This window comes from Oncorhynchus clarkii, chromosome 22 (genome assembly GCF_045791955.1).
Source record: "Oncorhynchus clarkii lewisi isolate Uvic-CL-2024 chromosome 22, UVic_Ocla_1.0, whole genome shotgun sequence".
Lineage (NCBI taxonomy): Eukaryota > Metazoa > Chordata > Actinopteri > Salmoniformes > Salmonidae > Oncorhynchus > Oncorhynchus clarkii.
In genome coordinates this window covers 31587838-31602671 of record NC_092168.1, presented here as the reverse complement: position 1 = coordinate 31602671, position 14834 = coordinate 31587838, and the positions used below count along the sequence as shown (strand labels likewise).

Genomic DNA, 14834 nt, shown 5'->3' with positions numbered 1-14834 from the left:
TCGTTTGTAGTTCCTATGGTGGCCTGCATAACATGTAACTTGATAAAAAGGTAAGAAAGCGCACCAAACCATCACGATCAGCATATGTAGCACCTACTCCCGAGCAGTATCCAACCCACCCCTCCCCCCCTGCAAGCACCTTTACTTCCCACCCTGTTCCCCTAATTTCCCCAACACTTACACCCCACCCCCCACCCCCCCATCAACCCACATTTAACAGGCATGCACAAACAGGAGAGAAAAAAAAGGAAAAATAAAAATAATGAACACATTGTCTGAACGATGCCAAAGAAGCACGGCGCGACCTCTCACTATCCTAGAACTTCTACTAACATATGAACTGAGGAGGCTCCCGCGAATAAAGTGTTCAGTTAGCATCTAATAAACCTAAACAGGATAAATTGCAACTTAAACATATTGCGCATTTAAGCGTCATCCTGGGTCAATCCCAGAGATAAGCAAGATATAGCCTCACAAGATTATACTGCTAAGCACTGCCGGTCAAAACATAAACCATCTGCAACCGACATAGTCAGCGGTACCTTTACACACTGTGGGTCAGGAGATCGGAACAAGGATTTGCTAAATTAAACTTTCCCCCCAAATATATATATATATATTTTTTTATTAAAAAAAATATATAAAAAAAAAAATATATATATATATATATATATATATAGCCGACCAATGGATGGCGGTCAGAGCTCTCGCGTTAAATTCACTTTCATCCCGGCTGTGCTCAGAGCGATGCATATTTTTACTTCCAGATTTATATAGGCATGGGTGTCAAACTCTGGCCCGTGGGCCAAATTTGGCCCGCGGGGTAATTATATTTGGCCCGCGAGACAATACCAAATTACTACTAGAGCTGGCCCGCCGGTATTATACAGCGCATTCACCACTAATACTACGAATCCCATAATGCTCTGCTGTTTTCGCGCGCCAATCAGGACAGGACCCAGAAACGCTCTCTCCTCTGTGACAGTAGTCATAGCAACATAGACGCTACAACTGTCAGCGAGCTAACCCTTCCCAAAAATGGCGAAAAGAAAGGCAGAAAACAGGAGCTTTCTGGACAAGTGGGAGGCAGAATATCTGTTTACATATGTAAAAGACAAACCTGTTTGTCTTGTTTGTGGTCAACGTGGCTGTAAGTAAGGAGTACAACATTAGACGACACTATGAAACGAAACACCATGACAAATACAAGGACCTGGACATGACTCAAAGGAGCCAGAAAGTAGAGGAGATGAAAATAAGTTTGGTTTCACAACAGAATATGTTTAAAAAAGCCACATCACAAAGCGAGGCTGCTGTAAAGGCTAGTTATATAGTGGCAGCAGAGATCGCAAAATCAGCCCGGCCCTTTAATGAGGGAGAGTTCATGAAAAAGTGCATGATGAAGGTTTGTGACCTCGTATGCCCAGAGAAAAAACAAGCATTTTCAAACGTGAGCCTGAGCAGGAACACAGTAGCTGATCGCACATGTGATCTTGCCACCAATCTGTATGACCAGCTGATGGAAAAGGGAAAATATTTTGTTGCGTTCTCCCTCGCTGTGGATGAGAGCTGCGACGCATCTGATACTGCTCAGCTGTCAGTCTTCATCCGTGGAGTGGACTCAAATCTGTGTGTTACGGAGGAGCTATTAGGATTCAAATCAATGCATGGCACAACCACAGGAAAGGAAATCTTTGAGGAGGTTTCCAAATGTGTAACTGAAATAAAGCTGCCGTGGGATAAACTCGTTGGATTAACGACAGATGGTGCGCCAGCGATGTGCGGTAAAAAGAGTGGACTGGTGGGCATGGTTCGGGAGAAGATGCGGGAAGAGAACTGTGCAGGTGAGCTAACTGTTTACCACTGCATCATACATCAGGAAGCACTGTGTGCCAAAGCCCTAAAGAAGGAACATGTTATGACCACAGTAACACAGGTAGTTAACTTTATAAGAGCCAAAGGTCTAAATCACTGCCAGTTTAAATCTTTTCTGGAGGAGTGTGGTTCAGGAAATACGCAGACGTGCCGTATCACACAGAGGTGAGATGGCTAAGCAGAGGAAAAGTACTGAACAGATGTTTCGAGCTGCGTGAGGAAATACGTCAATTCCTGGAAACCAAAGGGAAGGATACAGCAGAGCTCCGGGAGCAAAAGTTCCTGTGTGAGCTGGCCTTTCTCTGTGACATCTCGAGCCATCTCGATGCGCTGAACCTGCAGCTTCAGGGGCGGGGGCGCATCATCACAGACATGTACGCTGCAGTGAGGGCCTTCAAAACTAAACTGTGCCTGTGGGAGAATCAGATGCTGCAAGGAAACCCTTGCCATTTTCCCTGCTGCCAATCCATAAAAGCGCAGATCTCTACCGCCGTGTTCCCATGCGCACAGTTTGCTGAAAAACTCAGTGTTCTCGCCGCTGAGTTTAGCCGGCGATTTGCCGACTTCGATGCCCAGAAATGCAAGTTTGAACTGCTTAGTAATCCCTTCGCAGTTGATGTGGAAAATGCACCAACCAACATCCAAATGGAGCTGATTGAACTCCAGTGCAACGACACGCTGAAGTCAAAGTATGATGCTGTGGGCGCCGCAGAGTTTTCACGGTTCATCCCTGACACAATGCCTCAGCTCCGCACCCAAGCTGCTCAGATGCTCTCCATGTTCGGCAGCACTTATCTATGCGAGCAACTTTTCTCCTCGATGAAGATGACCAAAACAACTCACAGGAGACGTCTGACTGATGAACATCTTCGCTCGATACTGAGGATTTCTTCAGCTCAGAGCTTGAGCCCAGACATTGATGAACTAGCATCCAAGAAGAGATGCCAGGTATCTGGCTTGGGCACATCAGATTAGACCAGTGTGCAATAATTAACGTTTTCTTTATGCACTTTTTCTTGCTACAAGGCATGGGCTTGAATGGTTGATTGATTTATTATCATTTTATTTGTACAATTATTAGCCAGTGGAAAAAGTTTATTTTGGTATTTAAATCAGAAGGCTGCAAATAGAAAAGAGGCATACAATTTTTATTTACATTTTATTTATTTAATAAATGAATGCCATTGATGTGTTTTTTCATTTGAAATTCGATTTTGCATGTCTCCACTATTAAATTATATATTGTATGGTAATAAGCGATGCTTGTTCCATATTCAATGTTAAAGCAAAACTTGTTTGGGTCCATATTAAAAGATTAATTTGTTCAATGTTGGCCCGTGACTTTGTTCAGGTTTTACATTTTGGCCCACTGCGTATTTGAGTTTGATACCCCTGCATTATGGTATAGTATGGATTCGAGTCCATGAGCAGACCCTAATACACAATGACAAGGCACTCTAACCTGTACGGGGGATTGGCGTATATCCCCGGATAAACTTCTCTGCGTCCAAAACCGAGGAGAGCCAAATCTTCTCACCGGAAGGCGGGGTAATTCTTAGTCTTGCAGGGAAGAGCAAGGCTGGGCGAAGATGGAGTTTGTAGAGTTTGGTCATGACTTGCGATGCTTTGCCACATCGGGCGCATAATCCTCATAGACACGGAATGGGTGCCCTTTATGTGACAGGTTGCCCTCATTCGAGATCATTGGTCTTGAAACTGTGACAACAGATAATTACTGGGCGAGAACGTTGGCCCGGTCCAGGCACTGGGACAAGGGAGCGATGTGCACGGTCCAGCTGGGGATCCGATCCCATTGCATCCTTCAATAGCTTGTCGAAGAAGTCGGTGGGGCGAGAGCCCGCCTCTACCCCCTCTGCCAGACCAACAACGCGAAGGTTATTACGTCTGGATCAGTCCACCACTTTCACAGAAAGCCTCTGCACACTATCCTGCAATGACCTGCATAGCTTCTCTAACTCGTCGATCCTACCAGCGTTGAATTCAGAAGCTTTCTCTAGGTCCACAATACTCTGGCCATGCCGTTCGAATGATGCTCTCGATTTTGGTGTCCAGTTCAGCAATAGTGGCCTTAAGATCCTCAGCTATAGCAACACGTAGCTCCCCCAAAGCCCGGGTAAATTCTGTAAGTGTCACGTTGTTGCAGGTGCCTCCCGCCATGTCTATCTCGTTGTTTAGTGGGGAGTAGGCCTCCGCTGTGGATTTATTGTCCTTTGGTCGCTTATTACTCGGCATTTTCATATAAAAAGTTACAATCTTGTATTAGAAAGAAACGTTTGTTGTAAAAAGTGCCATACAGTAGATTAAATTAGATTATTTCGCAAAAAGGTTGCAGGAGCCTCTCACGCACATCCGTTCACTCCAACATGCTAGCTCCGCCAATATCGATGTGTTTTTAATGTACATTGATTAATTGATGTTATGCTTCTCAAATACAAATGTTATACATTTTCGAAACTAATCCGATATGTTACTGAAATGGTTGTTCCAATTTAGATGCTTTAGGTAGTCTCATATTTCAGTTTTCCCACCCTGGCAGTCATTCTGAATGCAGGTTGTGGGTGATATAAAATTCAGAAGGTTGGATATCCCCATTCCGGTTTGATTTCTACCGGAATTAGACATCATTTTGCAAGCCAGCATAATGTGACAGGTTATGTGATTATCTAAACATGGGTTAATTTAACCATCAGATGGGTTTTTATTCACTTTCATTCTGGGTTGACCAAGCAGCCTGGTCTTTTTATTGAAATCCATAGGTTATTTTCAGGAGGTGTGGCTTTTTTTTTAGGCATTATTAGGCTTTTTTATTTATTTTTGTAATTCCGGTTAGTCATGTTAATTCTGAACACTGCAATTTTACATTTTCGTTTAATATTATTTCACATCACATATTCAAACACAAAAATATTAACATTATTATTTACATATTGCACTAAAGTGGTTACTAACCCATTGGGGATATAGCATTGATTTGCATAGGCTTTTAAATAATTCATATACTTCTGCAGGCATAATTAAAGCTACAGAAATGTCAGCATTCAGCTGTAACATGTCACAACAATTCAACAGAAAAGATGAACAGGATTTAGATTTACTCTCACGGGTGGCCCAAAATAACTTCCTTAAAGCCACGCCCCTAAAACTCCAAGCCTCCATACTTCTGATTTGACCCTCTAGGTCATATCTCAACAACCCATCATCACCAAACCAACCTTGCTCTTTTAAAAAAACAACCAAACTAAGTGACCCATTGCCAGCAACCCAGCAGTTGGGTCATCCAAACAACCCTGAGTGTAAGGGGATCTTAAATTCATGAGCTCGCCTTGACTGACAGCTCTATGAAACTCCTATGTCAAGCAACTTCGATGCAGTGTTGCAGTCACATCATCTCAAGCAAATTTGGTGATACACAAAGCAACTCATTCAACATTGAACTTGTGTCAATGATATCAAAATTTTTCTTGTGATGCAGTCCACCTCCACTAATGGATGTGTTGACTTGACAACTGCGTCAGAGTTTTGAATGACACCTCCCCCCTTTGTTTCATGCTTGCTGAAGAACTAGCTAGCCGGTAACAAGCTAACACCAGACATAAATGAAAGGGGAAACATTTAAGTATCTTTGCCATAGATTAATAGGGTAAACTTGTATTTATATTTGCTGACACCCTACAGTCACATTACAGTAGCTCTACAGTAGCTATCTAGCTATATAAACCACGCCCCTCTGCAAACATGCCTTCCCCCGATGTTGGTTACAATGACGTACTTATTTCAATTAGGGGTGAGAATATCATTTTGCCATTGTTGTATTAAAATGTCACCTTGTCCTAACGAATCCAATTGTTTTAAATGGGGCAGGAGACCAGTAACTTTATGATCAAACTTTATCAATAACTTTATCCTAACGAATCCAATTGTTTTAAATGAGGCAGGAGACCAGTAACTTTATGATCAAACTTTATCAATGTAGAATCTACAGTAATTTTTCCTACATTGATCTGGTTTCCTTCAAATATCATCCAATTTCATGAAGAACATGACTTTGACTGTTCTTAAATAGTTACATTTGAATGATAACATGCTCACTTAGGATCTCACCTGGTGAAGTCCATAGGGGTAGAGGAAGAGGAAATCTGGTGCAAGCCTTTACGGAAAACAAATACATTTGACTACAGGAGTCACCATGGCCACATTTTTTGTTAAACTAGGAAATTCAGTTAAGAACAAATTCTAATTTACAATGACAGCCTAGGAACAGTGGGTTAACTGCCTTGTTCAGGAGCAGAGCAACAGATGTTTTACCTTGTCAGCTGAGGGATTTGATCTAGCAACCTTTCGGTTAACTGGCCCAACGCTCTAACCACAAGGTTACCTGCCACCCCAGATAAGATCACTTCTGTTGTTGTGATCTTCTCTGTTGGAATCGTCAGTCCGTCTGCTGGAGAGTCAGTTCATCCGAGTCTCTCTCTCTCTTTCAAAGTATTTTGTGGTTAGAATGGGTACTTTAGAGTACCATTCAGAAATGTTCGCAAAGAAAGTTGTTTGTATTCTCGTCCCAGGTTTACATAATTTCTAGCTGCATACTAGTAAATAGTATCTAAGATTTGCTCTTATTCTGTAGGGATCGATAGTCTCAGAGTTGAACCGTTTCCAGCCGTGTAGCCAGTGCTCCATGTGGTATGGTTTTCTAATCTTGGTACTCAAACCTGTTCCACCTCAGTTTACACCGAGGTATGCGTGGTCTAAACTATTCACAATCACAGCTCACGCTGTGGGTTTGCTCAGTCTAAAGAGGATTTTCTTAGGATAGGCTTTAATTCGTAACAATAGAAAAGGCGGCTCCATGACGCCAGATCATGTCTGTGCTCATGGGGGCGGGCCAATGACTTAGTTAAACTTTAAAGGGAATACAATTCTCTCACATTAAAGGTTTAACATCACATTACATCATTTCACAAATAGTTTCATCTTTACTCAATCATATTACTCAAGAATTAGAAGCAAACACCATAATTGAGAAATGTACACATTCGGAATGGGTCTCCGCTAGGAATTTACAACCTGAGATAACAGAACATGGGTGTAGGAGAGAGTGAGAAGCCCTGATCTATACTCAGAAAGGGCCACATCATGACATTACTAAGTTATCAACTGTGTGGTGTCACACTACTTATGTCCACTTAAAATGAGAGTGATATCAAATGTACATTCTGCTTCTACATGGAGTTTGACTGAAGTTTTGTTCGATATCTTTGCTTTATATCATGTAACAACATAGTGTCTATTCTGGATGATGTGCCATTGGCAATATGCATTTACCTTTTTACATTTGAGTCATTTAGCAGATGCTCTTATCCAGAGCGACTTACAGGAGCAATTAGGGTTAAGTGCCTTGCTTAAGAGCCATAAGGCTGTGCCTTGACAGAAGCACTACAGGATGTGGAGTCAAGAGTGCTAGTAGGCGCCAGAATCAAATCTACATCTGTGCTCCCATTTGCCCATGTTTCTTGGAGATCATTTGAATGGTAACATTTTGTGATATTCAACTCGACCTGTGGTATAAGCACATTCATACAGTAACTGTTTCATAACACCTCAAATGAATGTCACTATACTGAAGGTGTTTGTGCACACACTATAAAGCCATATGACAAGGTTATGACGTCCGTCATTCCATTCAATTTAATAATGTGACACAGAGGTTGGTAAATGACAAAACACCCAGTTATAACATCTGGTATGTAGACACTTATGTAGCATGTAATAACATATGGCAAAAGTTGTCTTGCAGACTGTATAATAGCAGTTGTTACTAACAGTTGACATTAGAGAATATGACAACAGGATGAACAGTCATCTATAAAACCCATTATTAACTAGTTTTATAACATCTCATGCCGCTACTACTATTTAAAAATACTTATGACAGCTTATGACATTTGGTATAATGTGTAATATAGCTGTTATAAAGGCTTCATCAATAAGGACACATACATTAAAGTGTTGACCGAAATGTCTGATTAACGGCTTTAGTCAACCAGCTACAGTAACAATTTCAACCCATTGAAATGGATGGTGTAAAAGCACTCTAGTGAGAGAAGTACAGCATTATGATGGTTGTAGTAAGTCATTTCATTACTGGACGATCGCCAAAACCGGCATAGAGGAAAATGAATCAACGATGTCACCCACACGGTGTCAATGTAATTACTCATATCTGACATGATTGACCTCTCACAATGAATCTGATGACTGATGTTCAAGACGTGAATGACTTGAGACAAAACAAAGTGAAGATTTGGAGTGATAAACTCAGCAGAGTGCAAAGCAAAATAATGCAACTCACAAAAGAACATAACAGAGAAGAACATCAAGACAGTACAAAATATACAATTTAAAAAACTCTAAATGTCAATTAACTGACTGAACCCTAGTCAACACTTTACTCAGATGTCAACCACACACACCACGAAGACATACTTTTTAGCAGGTTACTCTTTAGTCCTCATGCAAGGCCACAGCTCTGCACGCTCTCTCTGTAACACGTGCATGTCCATGCTTTTTACTCCATGATCATGCAGAGTACTAACCAGCAACAACTATCACATTCCTAGCACTATAGCAACGCACATGGTAAGACAAGATAAGGTTCAACTTCTGTCACTTGCACACATAGCACAACAGTAATTCATTTGTGGAGGGTGTCCAAACCTAACGCAAGTATCTCCAAGCATATAAATGACAACATGAAGCGTGCCGTTTGTGATAAGAGTTATAAAACCAGGAGGGAGTTCCTCAAAATCCTGAAACTTCAAAGGATGGATCTAACAAGAAACGAATGGTTAAAGCTGGAATCCTTAGACGCTACATCCATTTTTGGACTTGTATATGAATTATATACTGTATACCCATTGACTCTTATAGGATATAACTTATGAATTCCACATGAGCTTTGTTCAACTGTCGTACACCATCAGAACCAAAATACAAGCTTGTTTTACTCCAATGTTTGTAAACAATGTAAATGGAAACATCGTGGATGGTCAGTGCTTGCATCCATAGCGGTGTCTATGAATTTGAGAGCCTATATTTCTCCAGGCCCATCCCTCAGGTGGGGGGACCACTTTGTTTTTGTTTCAATTAAGGATTCTAGCTTTAAAGTTACTTCTCTAGTTATCACTGGTTAAAGGTGATTTTCTAAAATGTCCATAATATATCTGCAGTAATAGTGGAACGATAGTGTTTCACAGTATAACTTACTCGCCAGTGTTGTGACTGGCTGTGATATTCGCCTATTGTTTTCTCCCGCCGGAACGACATCTGTTGTCAAAATGGGAAAGCTGTTCTGACTTTGTGGCTATGTTATCTAGTAGAAATCCCTCTGTCAATTCCTGGTTGTAAAGATTCTACACTGTTCGCTCAATTTCTGTTCATGTGAGAAAACAAGCATGAAATAGTGTAGGGGATCTATAGATATCTACTAGCACAATAGCAGATACCCATAGACTTCCACTAATTGCCTTAACGCAAGTGAGCATTGGCTTGCGAAACTACCTCTAACTTCCTTCATACTGGACACATAAAAGTGGTATCCACGAGTTCATCTGACTCTGGGGAAGTAGATAAAGGACCTCATTGCCAAAATATAAAAGTATCCTTTTAAGGCCTGCAGTGTGAACAAGACTTGAGAGCCTCCAGGCAGAGCTGCATAGTGGGGACTAGCTAATGAGCCATTACAATTGAGACACATGAGCCCCATGGTGGAGTTGCTTCTCCGTGAGGACCACCAACTTTACTGAAGACACTGTGTTGTGGTAGCCAGGTGGACCTCATGACATAGCTGCAGGACCATTCAAAAATCTATAAAGTTTCTCTTTTTATCAGAACTTTTAACATGCTGTTAATCCTTCCTAATGGCTACCTTCATGCTACATAAACCCAAGTGTACCAATAGTTCGCAGTAACAATTGCAATACTTACATGAATCCATGTATTTTAGAGATGATAAACCCAAGGTCCTCCTCTTCACTTTGTTTCACAGTGGTTTCAGGCTCGCGGAAGTGTGATTTTAAGTTAGATTCTTCAGTTTGGCAAGACAATGCTGGAGAATGTTTTCTTGAGGTGTGAAACAAACTCAGCTGGATTTCCCCCCATTGGATTGTAGAATCTCCAGTACTCCTAACCACACTTTCTTTGAAATGGCCTATGATCACATTGGATTACAGTAAAGCAGGTTACCAGTCACAGCCAGTCCTACCTGTATGTAAACTAGACATAACAGAAGAGCTAGCACGCAACCAACTTGTGCAAATCGCCATACCCTTTCTGGGAAGTGTCTGGGAAGTTTCAGGACTGTGCTTTCATTAATAAATCATAAGGTGTTTGTTAATAGTCAGCTCACCATGTAGAAAACATTTAATATTAAATGCCAGTAAGCTGTTCATAAGTACTTTGGCCTCATAATAAATAACTGCATCCATAAATATTAGTTTAAACACTTATAGTTTCTCATTGGAGGATTAACAAATCTGAAAAAAAATATTATTTAAAAAATCCGAAATAAAGGAACATTGGTGGGAACAAGTAGACAAATAAAGACATCAAATACATTGTATAGAATTTACTGGGCTCTCTTTATTAAAGCTCTCTCACAGATGTGGTGTGTATGTACAACAGTGGTAAATTGTGTGTGTGGTGTGTGTGTTTGAGTGGCTCTGCCAATATGTTCAGAATTAATACTCTTAACTGTGCATTTTACAACATTAATCGTCAGGATCAATCATCAGGAACAACATTATACTCTCCATGGAAGTCCTTTCATTCAACATATTTCCTCCTTATGTCTAACACTGTCCTCTCCAAAGCCCATCAATCCCATCACAAGTTCAACAGGCTGTTAGTCTCTGGGCACCTCGTCCTCATACTCCTCACTGGCATATAATACCTCAACTCCTTCCAGAAGCGTGAGGACAAGAAAAGAGAGGGTGAGGAGAGAGGGGGCGAAGCCTTCTCCGCCACCTCTTTTCTCCACCTCCCACACCTCAACCCTTTGTTCCTCCTTGTCCTGCTACTCTTCCACCAGCAGACGGCGCCCTGGCGCTCCCGGAGGTGGCGCACCGACTCAGGGAAGAGGGCCAGCTGTGTAGGAGTGACCTCCTCCAGCTCCACCAGGACCACCTTAAGGGAGCCCTCCAGCAGGGCATGGTGCATGGCCGTCTGCCTCTCGAAGCTCTGCCAGGCCTCCAGGACACCGCTGCTGTCACTGCAGAACGTAGAGCCAGAGTAGACCAGGAGGAGACACCGGCTGGCCAGCATGCTCTCCTCCACAGCATCTACTACGGCTAGAGGGAGAGGGGGTCAGGGAGGAGAAGAGGGAGAGGGGGATCAGGGAGGAGAAGAGGGAGAGGGGGATCAGGGAGGAGAAGAGGGAGAGGGGGGTCAGGGAGGAGAAGAGGGAGAGGGGGGTCAGGGAATAGAAGAGGGAGAGGGGGGTCAGGGAGGAGGAGAGGGAGAGGGGGGCAGGGAGAAGAAAAGGGGGAGGGGGAAAGAGAGGAGGGAGGAGAAGAGGGAGAAAGGGAGCAGGGAAAATGGTTATTAAAACATTGTTTAACCATTAAGATGGTTTCATAAGGTCTTTATGACTTCAAAAAGATTCCACATATTTCATCATCATGCTACATGTGTACTAAGGCCAATGCTAAGATAATCTTGTGGAACCTGGAGCCCCAGGGTCGAACCGAGATGTCTTACCTTCCCCTGGTAGGCTGTCCCGGCCCAGTATGAAGAGCCTGTAGCCACACCTCCCCTCCAGAACCTGGGGCAACGTGTGGAGGGCAAACATCTCTGCCTCTCCACAGGCCCTGCCCCCATCCCCAAACAGACGGGGGTACGCCACGTACGCATCATACAGCTTCCCATCAGAGTCTGCCACATGCAGGACAGAGACAGGTAAAACAAAATAGGTGTGTTAGTGCTGGGCTGGAACAAAAGTCTCCACAAACCTGCCTAACAGAGGAGGCTTGGATATTAATGACATCATAGCCTATTCAGTGCCTCGTATGAATCTTCCTCTGTCATGGAAAATGCAGTGCTTGCATACTGCAGCTGTGGGATGTGCTACAGTACCTTGCTACGGATTTTACTTGTGGTCAGGTGTGGAGTGGGAAACAAGCAATGCAACATTCATGTGTGTGGGTTTAAGTGTGGGCCTGGGGGTTTGTGGGAAGACATGCTGTATGTGCATTACTGTCTGTATCTGGTGTAGGAATGTATGTTTGTGCGAGTTTCCATTTTGTGAATGCACAGTATGCAATGAGTCTGCAGATAGTGTATGTGTCCATGCGTGTGTGCGCATGTCTGCGTGTGCGTGCTCAGGTATGTTTCTATTCATCTTTCCTTGTGTACTTGGGCAGTATATGTGCGATAAACTGTCTCTCATTGTGTACCTGTGTTTGGGTAGAGAAGCGGGAACACCCTCCTTAGCGACAGCACAATGTCAATCTTAAAGCGATGGTAAATAGCAACACTAACAGTAAACACCAATACCAGACTAGTCAGTAGTACTCCAATAGGGAACAGGTTGTTTGGATCTGTGCAGAAAAAGAGAGAAGATAGCATTTATAACAGTTTTTACCCAAGGTCAAGCTGACTGGCTTTAATTCTTTAACCCTTTTTTTAAAAGTGGTGAGGTTGCAGTTGTTATAATACACTATCAAAACAAGGGTAAAGAGATAGGATAATATGTGTGTGATCTCTTTTGAAACATTTTTATGTTATCTTCCAGAAAGTGTTGTGTTACCTGTAGGCTGTAGTGTGAAGGAGGCAGAAGGACTGCCTCTGTCGCTGGAAACCTTACACGTGTAATGGATGGAAAAGTCTTCCTCTTCCACCGTCAAGAAATTCAAATTACGCTCCAACCATACACCCTTCGCTTCTCTCCACTCCCTGGTTTAGGGGGAGGGGAAGAGAGGGAGAGAAGACAGACAAGTTCCCCCTTGTGAACGCACACTCAAACCATCACGGCCACAGTTCACAAAATAGCAGTGTGTGTTATCTTAAGTTCCATTCAAAGCAAGCACTACTGTGTGTTCAGGTATATGGGTCCTATTGTAATCTTAGCGCTGTACCTGATATGGTACCAACAGTTTAGATACTATACAGTAGAACATCTATCTGGATGACACAGAATACATGTAAAGACCAACGTCGGAGTAGAGAAGCAGGTACGGGGAGTAAACATTAAATAAGGAACAGACATGGACCAGCATCAACACACAGATAACATAACAACATATGACAGGGAAAAAGAGCTGGGGAACTGACAGATATAAGGGAGGTCATAACACAGGTGATTGAATTCAGGTGAGTCCAATAATTTGCTGATGTGCGCGATGAGGTAAGCAGGTGTGCGTAAGGATGGTGGCAGGAGTGCACAGTGCTGGGCAGCCTGGCGCGAGAGAGTGGTAGCAGGCGTGACAAGTGCCATAAAAAAGTATTGCTGATTTTCTCTATTTTTGCATATTTTTTATTATGAATATTATCAGGTCTTCAAACAAAACCTAATATTAGATAAAGAGAACCCGAGTGTACAAAAATAATATATATACTTATTTAATTTATTTAATTAAAGTTATGCAAGTGTGAAAAAGTAATTGCTCCCTTACACTCTATAACACATTGTGCCATCTTTAGTTGCAATGACTGCAACCAAATGCTTCCTGTAGTTGTTGATCAGTCTCTCACATCGCTGTAGAGGGATTTTGGCCCACTATTGCATGCAGAATTGCTTTAACTCAGTGACATTTGTGAGTTTTTAAGCATGAACTGCTCGTTTCAAGTCCTGCCACAACATCTCAACTGGGGTAGGTTTGGAATTTGACTTGGCCATTACAAAACTTCACATTTGTTGCATTTGAACTATTTTCATGTAGACTTGACTGTGTGTTTAGGATCATTGTCTTGCTGCATGACCCAGCTGCGCCTCAGCTTCAACTCACAGACAGATGGACAGAAAGTTGTTCAGGTTCTGAGGCACAGGGGAATTGGGTGGTGCATAACTTTGATCATATTTGTAACTTTTATTTGTAAACTCAGGTTCCCTTTATCTAATATTAGGTTTGGTTGAAGATCTGATAACATTCAGTATCAAAAATATACAAAAGAGCAAATCAGAAAGGGGGCAAATACTTCTTCACGGAACTGTCGATTTATTACATTGTGTATTGTGATGCTGTTGTGTTGTCTCAACCTACCTTTCTGATTCCTGAAAGATGCGCTCTGAGACAATTTTGGAAATTGAGTTCTCCCTTGAAATCCAATTCAAATTTGCACAATGTTTATTCCCCACACTCGGGACAAACACCCGACACATCTTACTGAAGGAAGAACCTAGGGGACAAACATTGAATTCTTTATTTGCATCGTGAATTAAAAGACCTGTACAAACTCACGCACACACATATCCAGTACTTGTTCTATAGTGGCTTACTCACCCAAATCTGCTTTGATGATCTCATTGGCAGGTTCAACCACTTTGGGCTCCAGGCAATACTCCACTGAAATGATGACAATGATTCATAAATATCATAGACAGACAGAAATATGCAGTCACATGACCCTATTGAAAATGGCCCTTTCTAAGCTCTCACAGAGCAAAGTTTCAAAGCAGCCTCTATGAAATCATAACCTCTGATTCAGGGTCATGTACTGTACAGTGTCTTCAGAAAGTATCCACACCCCTTGACCTTTTCCACAATTTGTTGTATTACAGCTTGAATTTAAAATGGATTACATTTAAATATTTGTATCACTGGCCAACACAGTATCCCATAATGTGAAAGTGGAATTATGTTTTTCAAAGTGTTTACAAATTAATAAAATATTTAAAGCTGAAATGTCTTCAGCCAATAAGTATTCAATGCCTTTCTTATGGCAAG

General features: G+C 42.1%; 1 protein-coding gene across 1 annotated transcript in view; it reads right to left on the bottom strand.

Annotated features, from left to right (window-relative positions):
- Positions 1-10513: 10513 nt before the first annotated feature.
- Positions 10514-14834, bottom strand: part of LOC139380783 (interleukin-1 receptor type 1-like) — a 29629-nt gene continuing 25308 nt past the window's right edge. The window contains exons 6-11 of the mRNA XM_071123797.1: positions 14391-14453; positions 14151-14286; positions 12698-12843; positions 12345-12488; positions 11650-11823; positions 10514-11240 (exon numbers count right to left, since the gene is read on the bottom strand). Coding sequence (XP_070979898.1) covers positions 10777-11240; positions 11650-11823; positions 12345-12488; positions 12698-12843; positions 14151-14286; positions 14391-14453 — 1127 coding nt within the window. The 3' untranslated portion in view covers positions 10514-10776. The remainder of the gene's footprint in view (positions 11241-11649; positions 11824-12344; positions 12489-12697; positions 12844-14150; positions 14287-14390; positions 14454-14834) is intronic.